The sequence below is a fragment of the Ranitomeya imitator genome, chromosome 1 (assembly GCF_032444005.1).
Source record: "Ranitomeya imitator isolate aRanImi1 chromosome 1, aRanImi1.pri, whole genome shotgun sequence".
Lineage (NCBI taxonomy): Eukaryota > Metazoa > Chordata > Amphibia > Anura > Dendrobatidae > Ranitomeya > Ranitomeya imitator.
Window position 1 is genome coordinate 351,625,439 of NC_091282.1, and position 21,735 is coordinate 351,647,173.

The 21,735-nt window shown below is 45.2% G+C and overlaps 1 protein-coding gene across 4 annotated transcripts in view; it reads left to right on the top strand.

The window, feature by feature from the left end:
- The window catches only part of MORC2 (MORC family CW-type zinc finger 2), a 200,292-nt gene that overhangs the window by 134,116 nt on the left and 44,441 nt on the right, over window positions 1–21,735 (top strand). For all 4 annotated transcript variants that reach the window (XM_069760271.1, XM_069760281.1, XM_069760277.1 and 1 more), the window contains exons 17-20: window positions 8,627–8,732; window positions 9,492–9,624; window positions 10,661–10,732; window positions 10,807–11,175. In XM_069760271.1, coding sequence (XP_069616372.1) covers window positions 8,627–8,732; window positions 9,492–9,624; window positions 10,661–10,732; window positions 10,807–11,175 — 680 coding nt within the window. The remainder of the gene's footprint in view (window positions 1–8,626; window positions 8,733–9,491; window positions 9,625–10,660; window positions 10,733–10,806; window positions 11,176–21,735) is intronic.

Genomic DNA, 21,735 nt, shown 5'->3' on the forward strand with positions numbered 1-21,735 from the left:
GTGAAATATTACAATCCAGCCATGGCCGATGCTGCAATATCATCGGCCATGGCTGGAAACCCTGATTTGGCCCCCCCCCCCCCCACCACCACCACCTATCTCCTCCCCAGTCCTCCGTCCTGTGCTCCGCTCCCCTCCGTTGTCCTGTCTGCTCCCCCGTCATCCTGTCCGCTCCCACCCCCCGTACTCCGATCTCCCCTCCCCCCCATACTTACTGAGCCTCCCGGTGTCCGTCCGTCTTCTCCATGGGCGCCGCCATCTTCCAAAATGGCGGGCGCATACGCAGTGCGCCCGCCGTATCTGCCGGCCGGCAGATTCGTTGCAGGTAGGTTTTATCACAGTGATCAAAATTAAAAAAAAATAGTAAATGAACCCCCCCTTTATCACCCCCATAGGTAGGGACAATAATAAAATAAAGAAAATATATATTTTTTCCCCACTAGGGTTAGGGTTACAACTAGGGTTAGGGCTAGGGTTAGAATTAGGGTTAGAATTGGGCTATGTGCACACGGTGCGGATTTAGCTGGGGATCCGTTGCATATTGGCCGTGGATCCGCAGCGGATAGGCCGCTGCGGATTAGTAGCAGTTTTCCATCAGGTTTACAGTACCATGTAAACCTATGGAAAACAAAATCCGCTGTGCCCATGGTGCGGAAAATACTGTGCGGAAACGCTGCGTTGTATTTTCTGCAGCATGTCAATTCTTTGTGCGGATTCCGCAGCGTTTTACACCTGTTCCTCAATAGGAATCCGCAGGTGAAATCCGCACAAAAAACACTGGAAATCCACAGTAAATCCGCAGGTAAAACACAATGCCTTTTACCTGCGGATTTTTCAAAAATGGTGCGGAAAAATCTCACACGAATCCGCAACGTGGGCACATAGCCTTAGGGTTGGTATTAGGGCTAGGGTTGGAAATAGGGTTAAGATTAGGCTTGCGGTTAGGGTTAGGGGTGTGTTGGGGTTAAAGTTGTGGTTAGGGTTGGGAACTAGGGTTAGGATTAGGGTTGGGATTAGCGTTATGGGTGTGTTGGGGTTAGGGTTGTGTTTAGGGGTGTGTTGGGGTTAGGGTTGTGATTAGGGTTATGGCTACAGTTGGGATTAGGGTTAGAGGTGTGTTGGGGTTAGTGTTGGCGTTAGAATTGAGGGTCCACTGTTTAGGACAGGGGTCTCCAAACGCAACATGGCGCCACCATTGATTCCAGCCAATCTTGCGTTCAAAAAGTCAAATGGTGCTCCTTACCTTCCGAGCCCTGACATGCGCCCAAACAGTGGTTTACCCCCACATATGGGGTACCAGCATACTCAGGACAAACTGGGCAGCAACTATTGGGGTCCAATTTCTCCTGTTACCCTTGTGAAAATAAAAAATTGCTTGCTAAAACATAATTTTTGAGGAAAGAAAAATGATTTTTTATTTTCATGGCTCTGCGTTATAAACCTCTGTGAAGCACTTGGGGGTTTAAAGTGCTCACCACACATCTAGATAAGTTCCTTGGGGGGTCTAGTTTCCAAAATGGGGTCACTTGTGGGGGGTTTCTACTGTTTAGGCACATCAGGCGCTCTGCAAACGTAACATGATGCCCGCAGACCATTCCATCAAAGTCTGCATTCCAAAACGTCACTACTTCCCTTCTGAGCCCCGACGTGTGCCTAAACAGTGGTTCTGCCCCACATATGGGGTATCAGCGTACTCAGGAAAAACTGGACAACAACTCTTGGGGTCCAAATTCTCCTGTTACCCTTGTGAAAATAAAAAATTGCAGGCTAAAAAATATTTTTTGAGGAAAGAAAAATGATTTTTTATTTTCCGGCTCTGCGTTATAAACTCCTGTGAAGCACTTGGGGGTTTAAAATGGTCACCGCACATCTAGATTAGTTCCATGGGAGGTCTAGTTTCCAAAATGGGGTCACATGTGGGGGAGCTCCAATGTTTAGGCTCACAGGGGCTCTCCAAACGCGGCATGGTGTCTGCTAACGATTGGAGCAAATTTTTCATTGAAAAAGTCAAATGGCGCTCCTTCCCTTACGAGCCCTGTCATGCGCCCAAACAGTGGTTCCCCCCCACATATGGGGTATTGGCGTACTCAGGACAAATTGTACAATAACTTTTGGGGTCCAGTTTCTGTTTTTACCCTTGGGAAAATAAAAAAAAATTGTTGCTAAAAACAATTTTTCACAAGGATATCGGAAGGAGATATAAAAGGGGAGACAAGTGGCGCAGAGTCTAAGTGTAGGTGTATATTCACAGCAAGAAATATATATTGTTGCACTCACCCTTTGGATGTCTTGTATGTACATTCAATTGATCCGTATGATGGATCCACGCCTTATAATATTCCGGTATGCAGCACTATTGCAGGAACTATGCCAGCCTTGATCCAAGGATTGCATGTGAATACAATGGTTAGAGAAAAAAATGTTTCCTTTCTTGGCGCTTCTGGAAGACGAGGATAGTTTGAAGGTTGAGATAATTTGCTCAGTACCAAATTTATTAGGACACTTTAATAAGAACAAAACAACGCATTTCAGCCCACAACGGCCTTCATCAGGTATTATATGTGCTTTTAAAAATGTTTTAAAAGAAAGTTATCTTTATAGACTGGTGACTGCTAACACATAGCAGGGGTGTGCCTGAATTAATTAGGATTAACTCTCCACCCCAAGTGAGTCAGTGTGATCTTAAACCAATCCTGGTGTATTATTATTTTTATTATTATTATTTATTTATATAGCACCATTGATTCCATGGTGCTGTACATGAGAAGGGGTTACATACAAGTTACAAATATCACATACAGTAAACAAACTAACAATGACGGACTGATACAGAGGGGCGGGGACCCTGCCCTTGCGTATCAAATGTTACAATGGTATGATAAAAAAATAATAAAAAAAAATTATATATATGTAAATAAATATACAAGACATATTATAAATTGTAAAGTTACACAGTAAATCCTTTCGAAAAGTATTTAAAAAAACTATTAAATTACATATCGTCTTAGCGAAATTTAAAATGTAAAAGTTAGGATAGGAGAAAATAATAAAAAAAATGAAAAATAAAAATAAAATAAATGAATAAATATGCGAAGCACATTATAAACTGCAAAATAACACAGTGGATCCTGTAATCCTTTCCACAATTATTTATAAAACAGTTCAATTACATGACATTTTAGCAGAATTCAGTAGGGAGAAAAAAAAAAAAAAAAAATATATATATATATATATATATATATATATATATATATATATATATATATATATATATATATATATATATATATATATATTTTTATATATATATATTTTTATATATATATATATATATTTTTATATATATATATTTTTATATATATATATATATATATATATATATATATATATATATATTTTTATATATATATATATATATTTTTATATATATATATATATATATATATATATTTATATATATATATATATATATATATATATATATATATATATATATATATATATATATATATGTATGTGTGTGTATATATATATATATATACACATTAGTTAGGACTGCTCTGATAAGGGTATACCGTGAAGATTGGTAGAGCAGCTTAGTATACATTTTTTGCAAAAAACGTATCAACCAAATACCCTGTTTTTTACATCTTTTACTAGCACTTGCGGATTACTGCAACATTTTTTCAAACTGAGTGTGTTTGGTTTTACTATTCTCTTTCGTGTGTATATATATATATATATATATATATATATATATATATATATATATATATATATATATATATATATATATATATATATATAGTTTTCAATCGGAAAATCCAGTAGGACTCCTTTCTATTAATTTCTGGATTCTGTTGATGTCAATCTGTGGTATTTGCTCCACAGGGGTTACCTTTATATCATTTTTTGTGATGTTTGACCAGAAGGTGTCTGGACAGACTGTTTTAAAAAACCTTTTTTGGTGGTGTTCCTGTGGCCATTCATACCCAATCGCACTGTCTGTGTGGTGCGACCCACGTATTGAAGGCCACAAGCACAAGTGATCACATAAATAACATAGTTACTATCACAAGTGAGGTGTTGATTTATATTTATGGTTTCTCCTGTACTGCTTGATATAATACAGTTTTGTTTATGGCTGATGTTGCAGCAGTGAGACTTCTTAGATCCACATTTGAATACTCCAAAAGGATGCTGTATAGGAGTCTCTTTAGTATTTAAAGAGGAAAGGGGTTTCCCCAAATTACTAGGAGCAATGATGTTTTTAATTGTAACTCCCCTCCGAAATGTGATACCGGGATACTTAGGTAACCATTGTTTTAAAAAAGAATCCTTTCTTAGGATGTACCAATACTTATTTAAAATCTGTCTTACTTTCACGCTTCCCTGATTAAAAGCTGTGATGAAATTATATTCCCATCTAGTATTTTTTTCTATAGTGTTTTCATTTTTGTTTTTGCACGTCTTCGTTTGTTCGAAGCGTGCAAGTCATGTAATTGAATTGTTTTATAAATAATTGTGGAAAGGATTACAGGATCCACTGTGTAATTTTGCTTCGCATATTTATTAATTTATTTATTCATTTATTTTATTTTTATTTTTCATTTTTTATTATTTTCTCCTATCCTAACTTTTACATTTTAAATTTCGCTAAGACGATATGTAATTTAATTGTTTTTTAAATACTTTTCGAAAGGATTTACGGTGTAACTTTACAATTTATAATATGTCTTGTATATTTATTTACATATATATAATTTTTTTTTTTTTTTTATCATACCATTATAACATTTGATACACCAGGATTGGTTTAAGATCACACTGACTCACTTGGGGTGGAGAGTTAATCCTAATTAATTCAGGCACACCCCTGCTATGTGTTAGGAGTCACCAGTCTATAAAGATAACTTTCTTTTAAAACATTTTTAAAAGCACATCTATAACCTGATGAAGGCCGATGTGGGCTGAAACGCGTTGTTTTGTTCTTATTAAAGTGTCCTAATAAATTTGGTACTGAGCAAATTATCTCAACCTTCAAACTATCCTTGTCTTCCGGAAGCGCCAAGAAAGGAAATTTTTTTCTCTAACCATAAAAATAATTTTTGTGACTAAAAAATTAAATGTTCATTTTTCCTTCCATGTTGCTTCTGCTGCTGTGAAGCACCTGAAGGGTTGTTAAACTTCTTGAATGTGGTTTTGAGCAACTTGAGGGGTCAGTTTTTAGAATGGTGTCACTTTTGGGTATTTTCAGCCATATAGACCCCTAACCCCAAACTGACTTCAAATGTGAGGTGCTGCCTAAAAGAAAATGGTTTTGTAAATTTCGTTGTAAAAATGAGAAATCGCTGGTCAAATTTTAACCCTTATAACTTCCTAGCAAAAAAAATTGTTTCCAAAATTGTGCTGATGTAAAGTAGACATGTACGTAATGTTGTTTATTAACTACCGTATATACTCGAGTATAAGCCGACCCGAGTATAAGCCGACCCCCCAATTTTGCCACAAAAAACTGGGAAAACTTATTGACTCGAGTATAAGCCTAGGGTGGAAATGCAGCAGCTACCGGTGAATTTCAAAAATAAAAATAGATGCTCCATACCGTTGATTATTGCCCCATAGATGCTCCATATAAAACTGTGCCATATATAATACTCTATACCGTTCATTATGGCCCCATAAATGCTCCATATAAAGCTGTGCCCCACATATAATGCTCTGCACCGTTCATTATGGCCCCATATAAAGCTGTGCCATATACGGGCAGCACGGTGGCTCAGTGGATAGCACTGCAGCCTTGCAGCGCTGGGGTCCTGGGTTCGAATCCCACCCAGGATAACATCTGCAAACAACATCTGCAAAGAGTTTGTATGTTCTCTCCCTGTTTGCGTGGGTTTCCTCCGGGTACTCCGGTTTCCTCCCACATTCCAAAGACATACTGATAGGGAATCTCGATTGTGAGCCCCATCGGGGACAGTGATGATAATGTGTGCAAAAACTGTAAAGCGCTGCGGAATATGTTAGCGCTATATAAAAATAAAGATTATTATTATATAATGCTCTGCACCGTTCATTATGGCCCCATAGATGCTCCATGTAAAGCTGTGCCATATATAATGCTCTATACCGTTTATTATGGCCCCATAGATGCTCCATATAAAGCTGTGCCATATATAATGCTCTGCACCGTTCATTATGGCCCCATAGATGCTCCATATAAAGCTGTGCCATATATAATGCTCTGCACCGTTCATTATGGCCCCATAGATGCTACATAGAAAGCTGTGCCATATATAATGCTCTGCACCGTTCATTATGGCCCCATAGATGCTACATAGAAAGCTGTGCCATATATAATGCTCTGCACCGTTCATTATTGCCCCATAGATGCTCCATATAAAGCTGTGCCATATATAATGCTGCTGCAATAAAAAAAAAAATCATACTCACTTCTCTTCGCTCAGGACGCCGGCGCTTTCAATATTTACCTGCTCCTCGTGCGGCTCCGTCTCCAGCACTGACGCTCAGCAGAGGGCGCGCACTGACTACGTCACCACACCCTCTGACCTGAGCGTCACAGCCAGAGGACGCTGGAGACAGAGCCGCACCGGAACGAGGAGTAGGTAAATATCGCGCAGCGCTCCCCTCTCTGTATACTTTCCTGCTCCTGGTGCAGTCCCTGCTTCTTCCACCGCTGCATCTTCTTCCTGTATTGAGTGGTCACAGTTACCGCTCATTGCAGTCATGAATATGCAGCTCTACCTCTATGGGAGGTGGAGCCGCATATTCATGACTGTAATGAGTGGTACCATGTGACCGCTCAATACAGGAAGAAGATGCAGCGCTGGAAGAAGCAGGGACTGCAGGGACTGCGCCGGGAGTAGGTAAGTATAACTAGACAGCCCCCGCTGAACCACCCCCCCCCCCCCCCACGCCGACCCCCGGGTATGACTCTAGTATAAGCCGAGAGGGGGACTTTCAGCCCAAAAAATGGGCTGTAAATCTTGGCTTATACTCGAGTATATACGGTATTTTGTGTCAAATAACTCTCTCGTTTAAGAGAATAAAAATAAAAAATTTGAAAATTGCAAAATTTTCGCCAAATTTCCATTTTTTTCACAAATAAACTCAAAAATGATCGACCTAAATTTACCACTAACATGAAGCCCAATATGTCACGAAAAAACAATCTCAGAACCGCGAGGATCCGTTGAAGCGTTCCTGAGTTGTTACCTCATAAAGGGACATTGGTCAGAATTGCAAAAAAACGACCAGGTCATTAAGGTCAAAATAGGCTGGGTCATGAAGGGGTTAACACTCCTGGCAGAGATGTCATTCCATGTGCCTATCAATGCTCCCGTAATGTGATTGCTTGGTGCTAATGGGTTGTCATGAGAGCCCGTTCCTGTCATTGCAATACTCCTGTGAAAGCCAGCATTTAGAAGATCTATATTTTAGCTATACATAGCAGTGCTGATGCACTGCTATGTATAGCACAAGCAATTGTATGATCGCAGCTTCAAGTCCCCTAAAGGGACTATTAAATGCAGTAAAAAAAAAAAAATTACAAACATGAAAAAATAAAAAAAAAGCACAAGTTCAAATCGGATTTGACGCTGCGGATTCGCAGCAGTTTTCCATGTGGTGTACAGTACTATGTAAACCTATGAAAAACCAAATCCGCAGTGCACATGCTTTGGAAATACCGTGCGGAAACGCTGCGGTTTATTTTCCGCAGCATGCCAATTGTTTGTGCGGATTCTGCAGCGTTTTACGCCTGTTCCATAATTGGAATCCGCAGGTGAAATCTGCTGTAAATCCGCAGGTAAAACGCAGGGCGTTTTACCTGCGGATTTTTCTGAATCTGCGCGGAAAAGTCCGCAGCCAAATCCACAACGTGTGCACATACCCTTAGCCCCTGCAACATTGCAACAAGAAAAGATCAAAATATTGTTATCTACCTCCAAAGTGGAATTGGTAAAAATGTCAGCTTAGGACGCTAAAAGTAAGCTAACACCCAGCCCCAGATATGAAAAATGCAAACCTTATGAGTCTCAGAAAATGGTGACAAAAGCAAATTTTTTTTTTTTCACTTAAAAAATAAATAAAAAAATGCAAGTTTGGTATCTGTGTACTCATACTGACCTGGAAAATCGTATTGACAGTTCAGTTTTACTATATAGTGAACATGGTAACACAATTGTGGAATTGCATTTTTTTTTTTTGCAATTTCGCCTCTTGGAATGTTCTCCCTATTTTCCAGTACACTGTGATAGAATGAATGGTGTAATTCAAAATTACTAAAAAGACATGCCTACATATGGCTATGTGGAATGAAAGATAAAAAGATGGGCTCCTGGAAGAAGATGAGGTAGAAAAAAACGAAAACTGAAAATCACCATGCCATGCCATGTCATGAAGTGGTTGAGCTGATCAGCTGTGTTCCCTTTCCCAGCAATATGAAAAGTTGATTTTGCCTGGAGAGCCATGGCTGTTCTTGTAATGCAAACTCTGTTTGAGTCGTCTAGAAAGGAGGTTAGAATTACTTGCATTTTGCGTATTTTTTTAAATGACTGGGAGTTTTGATCTCTATTAATTACTAACTATAATGTTTTTTTTGCAGATCTATGCTTGAAATGGCGGACTCTTCCTTTCCAGCTCAGTGCTGTAGAGAAGGAATACCCAGATACTTGGGTCTGCTCAAGTAATCCTGACACAGAGCAAGATAGGTTTGTACTTTGGAGGTTATTGCAACTGTTGTAGTTCTGATTTCTCTTGTTACTGTCTCTAGCTCTTTCCTCCCCATAGAATCTTATCAGTAGCAGCTGTCATCTCCTATCTCAGTAATGGGAAAGTCTGTGTCTGAATATAGATTTTACCTCAGAGTTGAGAATTTTGATAATGACAAAATCTGGCAGAAAAGAAGTAGATTTCTCGAAGATATATCACAGAGTTGCTTATTTTCATGTGTACTATTGATTTATGAAATAAAAATGTAAAATGACTTTTCCACTTTAATTGATTTTTAGTTCTACATATAAGTACATTGAGAGGAACTAGAGTTTGTTTTTTTTTTGTTTAGCTTTATCGTATTATTCATATGAAGATCAATAAACATTATAGAAAATACACGTTCCTGTGGTTCTGTTTTGCGGCTTAAAAACCAACCTACAATTTCTCTATTCCTTATTGTCTTTTATACGCCTTTTTTATCCTTTAACACAGGAGTACCATGCAACCATTGTAAGTTACATTAGCTAGTTCTTACAGACTGAATGGAGACTAGGTATGTTCAACCCCCGGGGGCTGTCCCATTCTTATGATTGGTGGGGCCTTTTGGCGTCCATCTTGAGAGAATCTCTTTTAAAACCTGTGATCTTCTGTCAGTGTTCTGTCATGGCCAATGGATAACGTGTGTGTTGTGCTTTAAATGTCTTGTATTTTTGATTCTTGGTTATCAAACTACTATATTATCATTTTGATTTCAGATGTGAGGCTCTAGAGTTAAAGCAGAAAGTTCCTGTTGGGGTGCTTAAGAAAGAAATTGTGTCGCAAGAAGAGAAGAAAAAACATCTAAGTGAAAAGATCCAAAAGCAACAGGAGAAGCTAGATTCCTTGCAGGTAAAAAGTAGTAAATTAAAAAGCAATGAATATTAAATAATTGCTTAAATAATAATTCCCTATTGTATGATACAAGTGAGAACTGCTTGAGGTAAAGATCTTTTATGGAAAAATCCCAAATCATATAGTTATCACTTAGGCTACGTTCACATTAGCGTTGCGTCGGGCGCAGCCGCGGCGACGCATGCGTCATGCGCCCCTATATTTAACATGGGGGCGCATGGACATTTTTTTTGCGTCCAAAAGCAAGCCAAAAATGGACGCATGCATCACAAAACCATGCGTTTTGCATGCGTTGTGCGTTGCGTTGCCGACGCAACACACAACAACGCAAATGTGAACGTAGCCTTAAAGGGACTCTGTCACCTGAATTTGGCGGGACTGGTTTTGGGTCATATGGGCGGAGTTTTCGGGTGTTTGATTCACCCTTTCCTTACCTGCTGGCTGCATGCTGGCTGCAATATTGGATTGAAGTTCATTCTCTGTCCTCTGTAGTACACGCCTGCGCAAGGCAAGATTGCTTTGCGCAGGCGTGTACTATGGAGGGCAGAGAATGAACTTCAATCCAATATTGCAGCCAGCATGCAGCCAGCAGGTAAGGAAAGGGTGAATCAAACACCCGAAAACTCCGCCCATATGACCCAAAACCAGTCCCGCCAAATTCAGGTGACAGGTTCCCTTTAATCGCTAGATGAGTTATGAATGTTTGAAAACTAGTGACTGCACTGCTGAGATCTGACTGATCACCAGAACGTGGATCATGATCCCCCATTCATACTTGCACTGGTTCTCTTAACGAAGGTAGCAGAGTAAAGCGGTGGAATTAAAGGAATTGCTAGTGGGTATGCACAATTGTGCTGCTTCTGACTACCGTGAAAAGAAATAGGGGTCCAATGCGCCATTCTCATGATCAGTGGGGCCTGAAGCTATCAGACATGTATTACCTATCCTTTTGTGTGAAAACGTCTTTTATGGTAATCATGTGCATATTGTTTTGTTTGTTTTAAAGCCTAACCTTTTACTAAATTAATTGCAGAAAATATCCACTGTCCGTTCAAGTGCAGACTTGAAAAAGCTCCCCTTGGAAGTCAGCACTCATCCCGCAGAGGTCAGTAACTGTCCCTCTTGTCTCTTGTTTACGTAAGTCTTTGAACAGCTTTTGACTGTTTATTTTCTTGGTAGAGTCCAGTTTCTGTAAGTCGACCGTTGAGGCCGAGATCTCCACCTCTTCCTGCAGTCTTGAAAGAAGTTGTTAAACCTCCACCTACGCAAATTAGCAGCACAGTTAAAAAGACCGAAACAAGGCGAAGTGCAGTATTGAATTCTGCCCAGGCTAGCACCTCCAAATCTCCGTCCCCAGCGCCTGTGAAGTCTAGTCACGTTGCCAAGACACTTAACAGAATAACATCAATTGTAAAGTCTTCACAGTCCCATTCAAAACCTGCTACACTACAGACTGCTAAATCCTCTAGATTCATACCAACACCACCAGTCGTGAAGAACTCCAAAATACTTGCAACAAAGAGACCAACACCAAGCAAAAGTCCTATGGTGAGGCAATTTCTTTAACCACGTTTATGGAGGGAGGGTATGGTAACGGTCTTCTGCTTCATTTTAAATTTATCTGGAAGACTTTTCACCCTACTAATAACACTCGTCTGTATTCTCCCGGTATGCTGGTATCCACGGTATCATGAGAGGGACTAACAGAGACCGATAGATGAAAATACTCCTCATAGTTTTGTTCTTGGCCCCCTTGCTGTTATGTCAGTGCAATTGATACCATGCAATAATGTCAGGGAGATGGCTCTATGGGCAACATAATGGATGCCTGCCATGCTTACTTTAAAAAAAAAAAAAGCAAATGTCACTGATGACGGTGACATCAAAGAAGTAAAAACTGTTGGGAGATCAGAGCTAGCTCCATTCTCAGCAGTTACCCTCAACACAGCCAGCAACCACAGTGTATGGAGTGGGCTCAGCTCTTGTATTGTGGATGTAAATGAGGAACCTTTGAACAGTATATTTTATTATTTTTTGTTCATTTGCATCTTAAATAGAAACTTAACCCTTTAGTGGCCATGCCAAATATTTTAAATCTGACTTGTCACTTTATGTGGAAAGAACTCCGGAATGTTTTAACATATCCCAGTGATTTTGAGACCATTTTCGTGACACATTGTATTTTTATATGGTAAATTCAGGTTCATATGCTTTGCGTTTATTGATAAAAATATAAGAAATGTAACAAATTTCAAAAAATTAGCATATTTTCAACTTTAAATGATTTTTATTTTTATCCAGATAGTCATACCATGGAAAAAAGTTAATGTTAACCTCATGGCTGCTTTACACCAGAATCATTTATAAAACGTTCTTTATAGCTTTATTGGGGGATGCAAAAAAAACATACTGTATGCTGCTGACACTATGCCAAAAAAAACTTCTCCCCGGCAGTATACACCCACCAACTGTTACGAAGCTAATCAGTTTTAATTGTGTCAGTAGCAGGAGGACACAAGTCTACACCCAGCCCCGTTTCTACCTTTTAGGTTTTGTTGTTTTTTTTATTTATTACTGATCTCTTTTTCAAATACAGCTTGTGATTTTGGGTTTTAGAGTGGAATTATCACTTTGTTCTCACCCTAGTGACCGGGAGCGCAGTGTGGGATTGCGTCACTACTGTACCCTCTCGTGTCTACCTGGCAGGACGCTATCTCCTTTAACACATCAAGAGTGTTTGGGGCTTCCACCCGGAGGACAAGCGGACTGGTGCTCTCCATTACACCCTGCCCGCTCGCCATCCAGAGCCAGACGTGCAGGGTAGGAAGACTAATTCATTACATGCATGCCGCCTGAAGGTCTGTGCCCAGGTCCCTTGATGATAGCCAGAGGCCTGCATCCAAATCATTTGATGTCAGTCTTCCACCACTGGTCTGCGAAGAGGGATTCAGGATCTTCAGGATATGTACAGTGGGGTCAATAAGTATTTGGTACACTGCCGATTTGGCAAGTTTTCCCTCCTACAAAGAATTGAGAAGTATGTAATTTTTATCATAGATACACTTCAGCTGGGGAGGGGGGGCAGCTCCTCATCCCCAGCTAGTTTATCCTGGCACATACTTTCTCTTCCTCTATGCCTAAATTCAGGGAGTCTCACTCCCATCTTATCTTCTATTGTCCTACACTTCGCATGCTCCTCCTGTAATAAAAAGTTTCCCTCTGGTCAGACATCATCCCTCTGCCCATATTGTAATCCATTCAATAAGCCACCCCAAGAGCCCCCCACTGCTTGCAACGAGAGTGCGCCTCCTTCCTAATGGTCCGCATCTCTGTCCCAGTCTGTAGCCGACTTAACCAAAGTATCCCACACTTAGGTCTCTGGCTTAGAATGGCTACCCAATCCGGTCTCTGCCACCAGGCTACTGTTGGCTCCCCCGGGTGTTTAGAATTTCTCCTCCCATACCCATTAGGGTACCCCTCGCAGGAATTCAGAAGAGCATGCCAGTACTAGCTCATCGTCTAGCTCTCCATCACTGTACTTCAGGATCCCATAATTTTTAACTCTCCCCTTACTATTACGCTCCAGTGGCACGGGAGTCAGATCCACATTGAGTCAGATTCTGATCTATACTCCGAACAGATCACCAAACTGTGTGAGATGGTGGATAGTCTGATTCTATCCATTAATCAGACCCTTAACATAAAGGATGCAGAGACCTCTCCCTTGGAGTAGACTGTATCCTCCAGAAGGACGAAGGGCCCTCCCTGTAGCTTTGCCAATCGCGAAAAGTACAGCTGAATCTTTGCTACGGAATGGGAACACCCAGACAAGCACTTTCAGAGAACAAAACACATTAACGTCCTACATCCTTTTGCAAGTAACCTGCTTCTGAAATGAGACGGCTCTTGGCAGGTAATGCCGCCTGGGTCCAGAATGTCGTCTCCTACAAGTTAGAATTTTCTAGACTCCCTCATTCTGTTTTTTTTTTTCCGAGTCCCACCCATTCCCTGGTTTTTCAAGGCTGGTGTCATTGTCATGCTTTTCGGGTTTCTATTCAAACCTGTTTTTGGTTACAAAGAAGGATGGCTCAGTTCCTCCTATCCTGGACCTAAAATTGTCACTTCAGAATGAAAACTTTTCGGTCGGTAATGGCTTCTATGGAGCCCAAGGAATTCTTATGCTCGGTGGACATTTAGGATGCCTATCTGCACGTACCCATTTCTCCTTCGCCTCATTGGGGGACACAAACCATGGGTGTTATGCTGCTGCCACTATACTATATAACACTATGGGTGTTATACTGCTGCCAAGTCCGTTTTAATATGTAGTGGATATGATAAATAAAAAAAAAAGAAAGAAAGAAAAGAATTGTGGAATTGCACGTTTTTTGCAACTTCACCGCACTTGGAATTTTTATCTCGCTTTCCAGTACACTACATGGTAAAATCAATGGTGCCATTAAAAAGTCCAATTCGTCCCACAAAAAAAACAAGCCCTGAGGTAGTGAGGAATGGAGTGCACAACCCCTGGAATGAAAGTCTTGATGTGCAGACGAGAAGCAAGATTCCTTTGAAAAAGGATAGAAACAGCTGACACTTGTCCCTTAAGAGAACTTAGTGACAGAATGGATTCGAGACCAGACTGCAAAAAACAAACAAAACTGATGGCAGATGAAAAACATCGGGGTGGTCCGGTTAGATTTGCACCAGCAGAAAAAGGCTTTCCAGATACTGGGGTAAACGCAAGAGGAGGAGGGTTTCCTTGATCTGATCATGGTCTGAATGACCTGATCAGAGAACCTAGCAAATCTTCAGACTGCGGCCTCAAAAGCTATGCTGTTAAATTGAGCAACTGAGAATTCTTATGGAAGATATGACACTGGGCAGAAGGTCTGGAAGATCCAAGAGTTTCCACGAGAAGCTGAGTACTTCTGCATACCAGGGTCTTCAGGGCCAGTCCAGAGCGACAAGTTTGACTGGGACTCCCTCCATCTTGAGAACTGCATCGAGGGAATTGCTAGTGCATCATAGCAGATTGCTAGTGGGTTGCAGGATCTGGATACGAACTGCGGAACCTTAGGATTCAGCCTGGACACCGTCCGATCGATGTCGGGAGTTCCAGAAAGACTGCCGGATTCAGGGACCATTTGCTGGTGGCAAGACCCTTTGGGCTGAGAAAGTTTGTGGCCCAGTTTTCGACTCCTGGAATGTGTACTGCTGAAATTGCCAGAACATTCTGCTTGGCCCACAACAGAATCAGAATGACCTCTGACATCACTCCTCGACATCAGGTTTTCCCCCTTGATGATTGATGTATGCCACCGCCGTGGCATTGTCGGACTGGACTTGGATAGGATGACCATAGATATATCGTTGCCATTATCTTTGTGGAAACCCTGGGTACTGTGGGTACCCCAAATGGCAGTGCCATGAACAGAAAATGGGATTCTTGGATTGTGAAGCGGAGGAATCTCTGGTGGGGAGGAAAAATAGGGATTTTTGTGCACTCACCGTAAAATCCTTTTCTCCGAGACGCTCATTGGGGGACACAGACCATGGCTGTTATGCTGCTGCCACTAAGAGGACACTAAGCAAAAAACATAAAGAGATTAGCTCCTCCTCCGCAGTATACACCCTCTGCTGGCTCTACCCTGAACCAGTTCGGTGTCAAAGCAGTAGGCGCTCATAAATGGTAAATGGCAACATGTCAAAAACCAAAGCGCAAACCAAAAGCCAACAGGCTAATGGGGTGGGTGCTGTGTCCCCCAATGAGCGTCTTGGAGAAAAGGATTTTCCGGTGAGTACACAAAAATCCCTATTTCTCATTCGCCTCATTGGGGGACACAGACCATGGGACGTCCCAAAGCAGTCCATGGATGGGATACAGCGCGACAGCTGAAATCTTGTGTACCATCAGGTCAAATCTGCCCTACAGATGTGATACTGCCAACTGCAGTAATCCATCTGCCAAAGGCTGCATCCGCAGTATCTTACGAAAGAATGTTGTGATGCTTAACAACTGCGTGCAGGCTGGACCAGCCGCAGCCGTGCACACTTGCTGTGCCAATGCCTGGTGCTGAATGGCCCAGGAAGCCTCCACTAACCGAGTGGAGTGTACCTCAATCCTCGCAGGAATAGGCTGAACTCTGGCACGGTAAGCGTCATGGATTACTGAAGTGATCCCTCTGCTATAGCAGCCTTAGAAACAGGTAGGTCCCTTTATGTTTCCCTTTGGAAACACGGAAAATAGGGATTTTTTTTGTACTCACCGTAAAATCCTTTTCTCCGAGCCAACCATTGGGGGACACAGGACCATGGTCGTTATGCTGCTGCCACTAGGAGGACACTAAGTTAACACAAAGAATAACGCCTCGCCTGCAGTATGCACCCTCCTGCTGGCTCTAAGTGAACCAGTTCTTGCTTAGTGTCTGTAGGAGGCACTTGGGTCTGCTTTCAGACCCCACCGTTTTTATTTTAATTTTTTATTCTATTTTTTCCTTAACGGGGTGAATGGGGGCGACGGACCCTTTCTAGGTTCCGATCTCCCCCGAACCATCAACAGGCAAGTACGTGGAGCGTTCTTCCCGTATCCTTTCCTGCAACGTTGGATGCCAGCCCTGAGCTCACCTTACGGGTGACGGTTCCTTCGCATTCCGATCTCCCCCCTCCATAGCTGGCGACCACATGGAGTAGCCCTCCATCTATCTCTCCTGGAGCCAGGTGCATAGCCGGACATAAATGTGTATGATGTCCATGCAGCCCCCCTCTCCATCACCACTGATATAGCGCATGGGACGGCAGAAGCTCTCCACCCCCTCCCTGACTGTGGCAACTGTGGATTGAGCACCGGCCCACCGCATCTACTGTGAGTACACTGCGAGGGCCGAGGCGCTGGGGGGATCCTGGTCCCTAGGGTATGGAAGGTCCGCACCTCTAAGAGGGCTAAAGCCCGGGTCCATGGGTGGTCCGCAGCGCGCATTTTTGATGGAGCGCACCTCAGGATGGCACCAATAGCGGTCGCGATGCCGCAACCGCAAGTTTTTCAAATTTAGTCCCCGGATTTTCTCCTCATACAGTCCAGAGTCCTTGGCCACGCCCACCGGCAATTACCGCCGCCCATCTTTTCCAGTGCTTCTCATTCCATGAGAAGCGCGCTCACAGATCGCGGTGGCCATCTTGGTACACCCAGCGCTGATCCTGCAGCGCTGCTCCAGCCCTCCTAATCTCCGTGGTCACAACCGATATACAGACTTCAGGACCATACATTGCGGACTCAAGATACAGGACCTGGGTAAGCTGCAGATACATAGCTTAACCCTTCCTCTGCTAGTAAGCGCTCTCCTTAAGGTTACTATGTCTTAATCAAGGCCTCACAAAAAGTCTGGGAAAACCCACACTGTATTTTTTGCTGGATGTACCTTTTGTAAGGTCTCATTACCCCGGGGTCACAATACTGCATTGTGCACAGCGTGTAAACCGGCGACTGTTCAGGAACCACCTGTTACTGATACTGAACCTAGTGAACCTGGTCCTCCTGAGTGGGCTACCTCCCTTACCCGGTCTATGGCATCCCTGGCAAAAGCGTTAGAATTGTTCGAGACCCTCCTCTAACCAGGGCACTCTTACGGACGACGCTTCCAATCCTCAAAAAACCCTCGTACTCTAGGGGTCGTACCTTGCCAAGGGGCTCTCGCCATATCCCCAGACCATCACCGGGATTCGGGTTCTGAGAGCCCCATTTCTTTATCGCCTCTCATTGGGGGACACAGGAACCATGGGTGTATGCTGCTGCCACTAGGAGGCTGACACTATGCAAATAAAAAAGTTAGCTCCTCCTCTGCAGTGTACACCCCACCGACTGGCATTATACTCTTCAGTTTAGCTTAGTGTCAGTAGGAGGTGGACACGGGTCTTTTATTAGACCCTTATCTACCTCAATGTGCGTCGTTTTCTTTCAGGTTTTTTTCGGAAGGGATACAGGGTGAGCAGTCACACCTGTAGTCCCACAAAGCGGACTATGAGTACGGCGTGTACTGCCACCCCGTATCCTCATAGATCCCTCTCCAGGACCAAGATCCTAGCACACAAGCGTGCTCAGAAGTCCGGTCCTGGCCCCGTCCCCCACCCACTCGCCTACCAGAGCCTGTCGGTCGGAGGAGACGAGGACGTCCATCACAGCTCCGTGGACGTCTCATTCCCCTCAGGTTAGTAACGGCCTGGGATGTTTAGGTGAGTATTTCCCCTCCATTCCCCCGGGATCTTTTCTCCAGATGTCCCCCGGTCCTCCCTCATGGCGTTTATTTTAGAGGGATCCCAGGGACAGCCACAAGGGCTGTAACTCATTTTCCTCCTAAGCTCTCCTTCATTGGCGGCCGCACAGCCACAATGTCTCCCTTATAGAGTCTCAGCCTAGCAGGCTGCCGCGCCGCTCCCCCCTGCGGTCTCACTTCTCGGCGGCCACAATGTGTCCTGTGTCTGCACGGCATCCTTGGCAGGATGTCGTGCCACTTACTTTCTGCGGCGCTCCGGCTCCGCGATTCTCCGGCGGCGCTCCGGCGCCACGATTCTCCGGCGGCGCCAGCCTCTAATTTAGGTCCCGGCTTCTGCCGGAGCCTACTTCTGGCGCCGCGACCCCGCCACTTCCGCTTTCCCGGGCGGCTCTACTCAGTGCCTGCGGTGCACTGCTCCGGCGCCGCGGTTCCCTTCTCCAGCGGCGCTGGCCTCTACTTTAGGTCCCGGCTTAGGCCGGGGCCTACTTCCGGTCCCGCGCTCCTCTACTACCGCTTCTGCGGGCGGGCTTTTTCCCGCCCGACATTCCGTGCCCTGCCCACCGGCGCTTCTATTGCTGACTCCGCCCCCTTCTTCCAGGGACAACGTCTGTGGGCCCTCACCGCTCCTCAGGAGCAGGTGCTCACGCAGCGCGACCCTCACATCGCCACCGCACTAGGACTACAGCACCTCAGGGCAGGAGTTCCACCTTCTTTCATCGGAGACCCACCGCAAGCGGAACATCTTCCAGGACCAGGGTCCGTGAGTAGCTGCACTGCAGACTGACATCCCCTCTGCCCCACTGTCCCCTAACCCGCCGGCATTTTCTTCAGGGACCTTCTCAAAATGTCTACCTCTTAAAGGGGGCTGCTCTCGTCCTCCTGCTTCTTCCTCATCTGTCTTAGTCAAGTACTTTGCATATGTCAGTCCTGCAGCAACCCGTTTGTTCCCACTGCCCAGGATCCCCCGGGCGATCCACCCGAGAGTGATCCCCCCCATCCTAGGCTGGGTCTCCTCTCTGTCCCAATCGGTGGCCGATTCAACACGGGTGTCTCAAACCCTGGTGTCCGTGCTGGATCGGTTACCCCTGCAGACCCCCGCAGTAGCCAGCGGGACGCAGGAAATTCCGTCCGAGCCATCCACGGCTAGCCGCAAAAGGTCCAGACAGGAACGCCGGTCTGAGTCCTCTTCTTGTTCCATCTCGCCACTCGGTCCTCCTCTGCGGTCGGCGTCCTCCCGATCCTCCTCCCCTGAGTCAGGCGAGGCGTTCTCTGATGTCCCCTCGGAGGATGTTTCGGAGCTGGATTCGAACCAAATCGCTACCATGAGGGATATGGTTCTGAATCTTATTGGAGCGATAAATCAAACCTGTGGCATCAAAGAGTCCTCTACGGAACCCGCAGATCAGGCGGTTTCGTTTAGACGGGCTAAACCACCTTCCAAGTTTTTCGCTCCTCACCCAGAATTCGAGGAGATTATGGCTAGAGAAAGAGAGAACCCGACCAGACGCTTTCAGAGAGGAAAGCGACTTGGCGTGTTATATCCCTTCTCTTCGGAGCTCACCGCCAATTGGACTGCTTCTCCTTCAGTGGACCCTCCAGTTTCCAGACTGTCCACCAACACGGTTCTCCCACTGTCCAGCGGAGCATCGCTGAAAGATTCTAACGATAGGGTCATAGAATCTTTCGCGAAGTCAGCCTTTGAGGCGGCCTCAGCTAGTCTTTGCCCGGCCTTCGCTTTCACTTGGGTTTCAAAATCCATTTCCAAATGGGCCAAACAGCTCCGTCAGGGCATCCTGGACGGGGTTCAATCCGGACAGCTGGCGGAACTTGCCTACCAGATTTCTCACGCGGGTGAATATCTGGTCTCCGCCTCCCTGGACGCCGCGTCTTGTGCGGCTCAGGCGTCCAGCAACGCGGTTGCCATCCGCCGAACCGTTTGGCTTAAGGCCTGGCAGGCGGATTTGTCTTCTAAAAAGTCCCTTACCAGCCTTCCTTTTCAGGGGTCTCGTCTCTTTGGTTCTAAGCTAGACCAACTCATTAAGGACGCTACAGGGGGTACGAGTTCCCTTCTTCCCCAGGCCTAGCCTCGACGCCCTCCTCCTAGACGTCAATTTTGGTCTTTTCGGTCCTTTTGGCGCTTCGCGGCATCAAATTCCTTCTCCCAGCAGCAACAGAGGCCACAGGCCGTCAAGAGGAGAAGACGGTATCCTTGAGGCCCACTCCTTCCTCGCTACTCCCAGGGTAGATCCTCCAGGTCCAGGACTGGAAGGACCTCCTCGGCATGACTCGACTAGTAGCCAGGCCACTTCCCAGGCTGGGCGGCCGTCTCTTCTTCAGGGACGTCTGGATCTCCTCAGGAGAGGACGCTTGGGTCAGGGAAGTTGTATCCTCGGGATACAAGATAGGCTAGGTTCACACTAGCGTTGCGCCGCCCTGCGTCGGCGACGCAACGCGCGACGCACGTAAGAACGCGCGCAAACGCGCGCAAAAACGCGCGCGTTTTGCGACGCGTGCGTCGTTTTTGACGAAAATCGGACGCACAGAAAATGCTACAATGTAGCGTTTTCTTGCGTCCGACGCTAGCGTCGGAAACGACGCACGTGGCGAAAAACGCCACCAAAACGACGCACGCGTCCCCTATGTTAAACATAGGGGCGCGTCGCCGCTGCGTCGCCGGCGCGTCGCCGGCGCAACAGCGACGCACATTGGCGGAACACCAATGTGAACGTAGCCATAGAGTTCCTTTCTCGACCCCGGGATCGTTTCTTCGAATCCCGACCTCCAAGAGATTCCGCTCTAGTTCTGGGTTTCTTCGCAGCCATCGCGTCTCTCCTCAAAGCCGGGGTAATCGTTCCCGTCCAAGAAAAAGAACGGTTCACAGATTTCTACTCAAACCTTTTTGTAGTACCGAAAAAAGACGGCAGAGTGCGTCCCATTCTGGATCTCAAATTACTGAAAAGGAGAGTCCGTCTAAAGCACTTCAGGATGGAATCCCTTCGTTCGGTAATCGCTTCCATGGAGGCTCACGAATTTCTGTGTTCCATAGATGTTCAGGATGTCTACCTCCATGTTCCGATATTTCCAGGACATCACCGATTCCTGCGCTTTACGGTGCTCCAGGAACACTTTCAGTTCGTCGCCCTGCCGTTCGGTCTTGCATACCGCCCCAAGAGTCTTCACGAAGATCATGGCGGCACTGATGGCCATCTTGAGGGTCAGAGGTCTGGGTCTTTTTCCATACCTCGACGACATCCTCATCAAGGCTCCGTCCTTTTCTCAGGCCCACGAAAGCCTGTCCATCGTTGATACCCTAGCCCGTTTTCAGGTGGTTGGTCAACCGGAAGAAGTCCTGTCTTATTCCTTCTCAGCGCATCATCTTTCTGGGCATGCTCTTCGACACCCGTCGGACCAGGGTCTTTCTCCCCGAAGTCAAGAGATCCATTCTTCGTCAGGACGTACGCGTGCTCCAGGGCCCTCGGCCTCCCTCCCTCCGATCGGCCATGAAGGTTTTGGGGAGGATGGTAGCAACATTGGAAGCGATTCCCTTCGCCCAATTTCATTCTCGACCTCTTCAGCAAGCCATCCTGTCTCAGTGGAACAGGTCTGTCTTCCCCATGGACCGCCCGATCCGACTCTTCCCCCCCCCCCCCGAGTCAAACGGTCTCTCATGTCCCAGGGCAGGTCCTTCCTTCCAGTTCACTGGCAAGTGGTGACGACGGATGCCAGCCTGCTCGGCTGGGGTGCAGTGTTTCGCCAACCTGACTGTACAGGGCCGCTGGTCAGCGCAAGAGTCAACCTTACCGATCAATGTCCTCGAGATCCGGGCCATTTTTTTTTT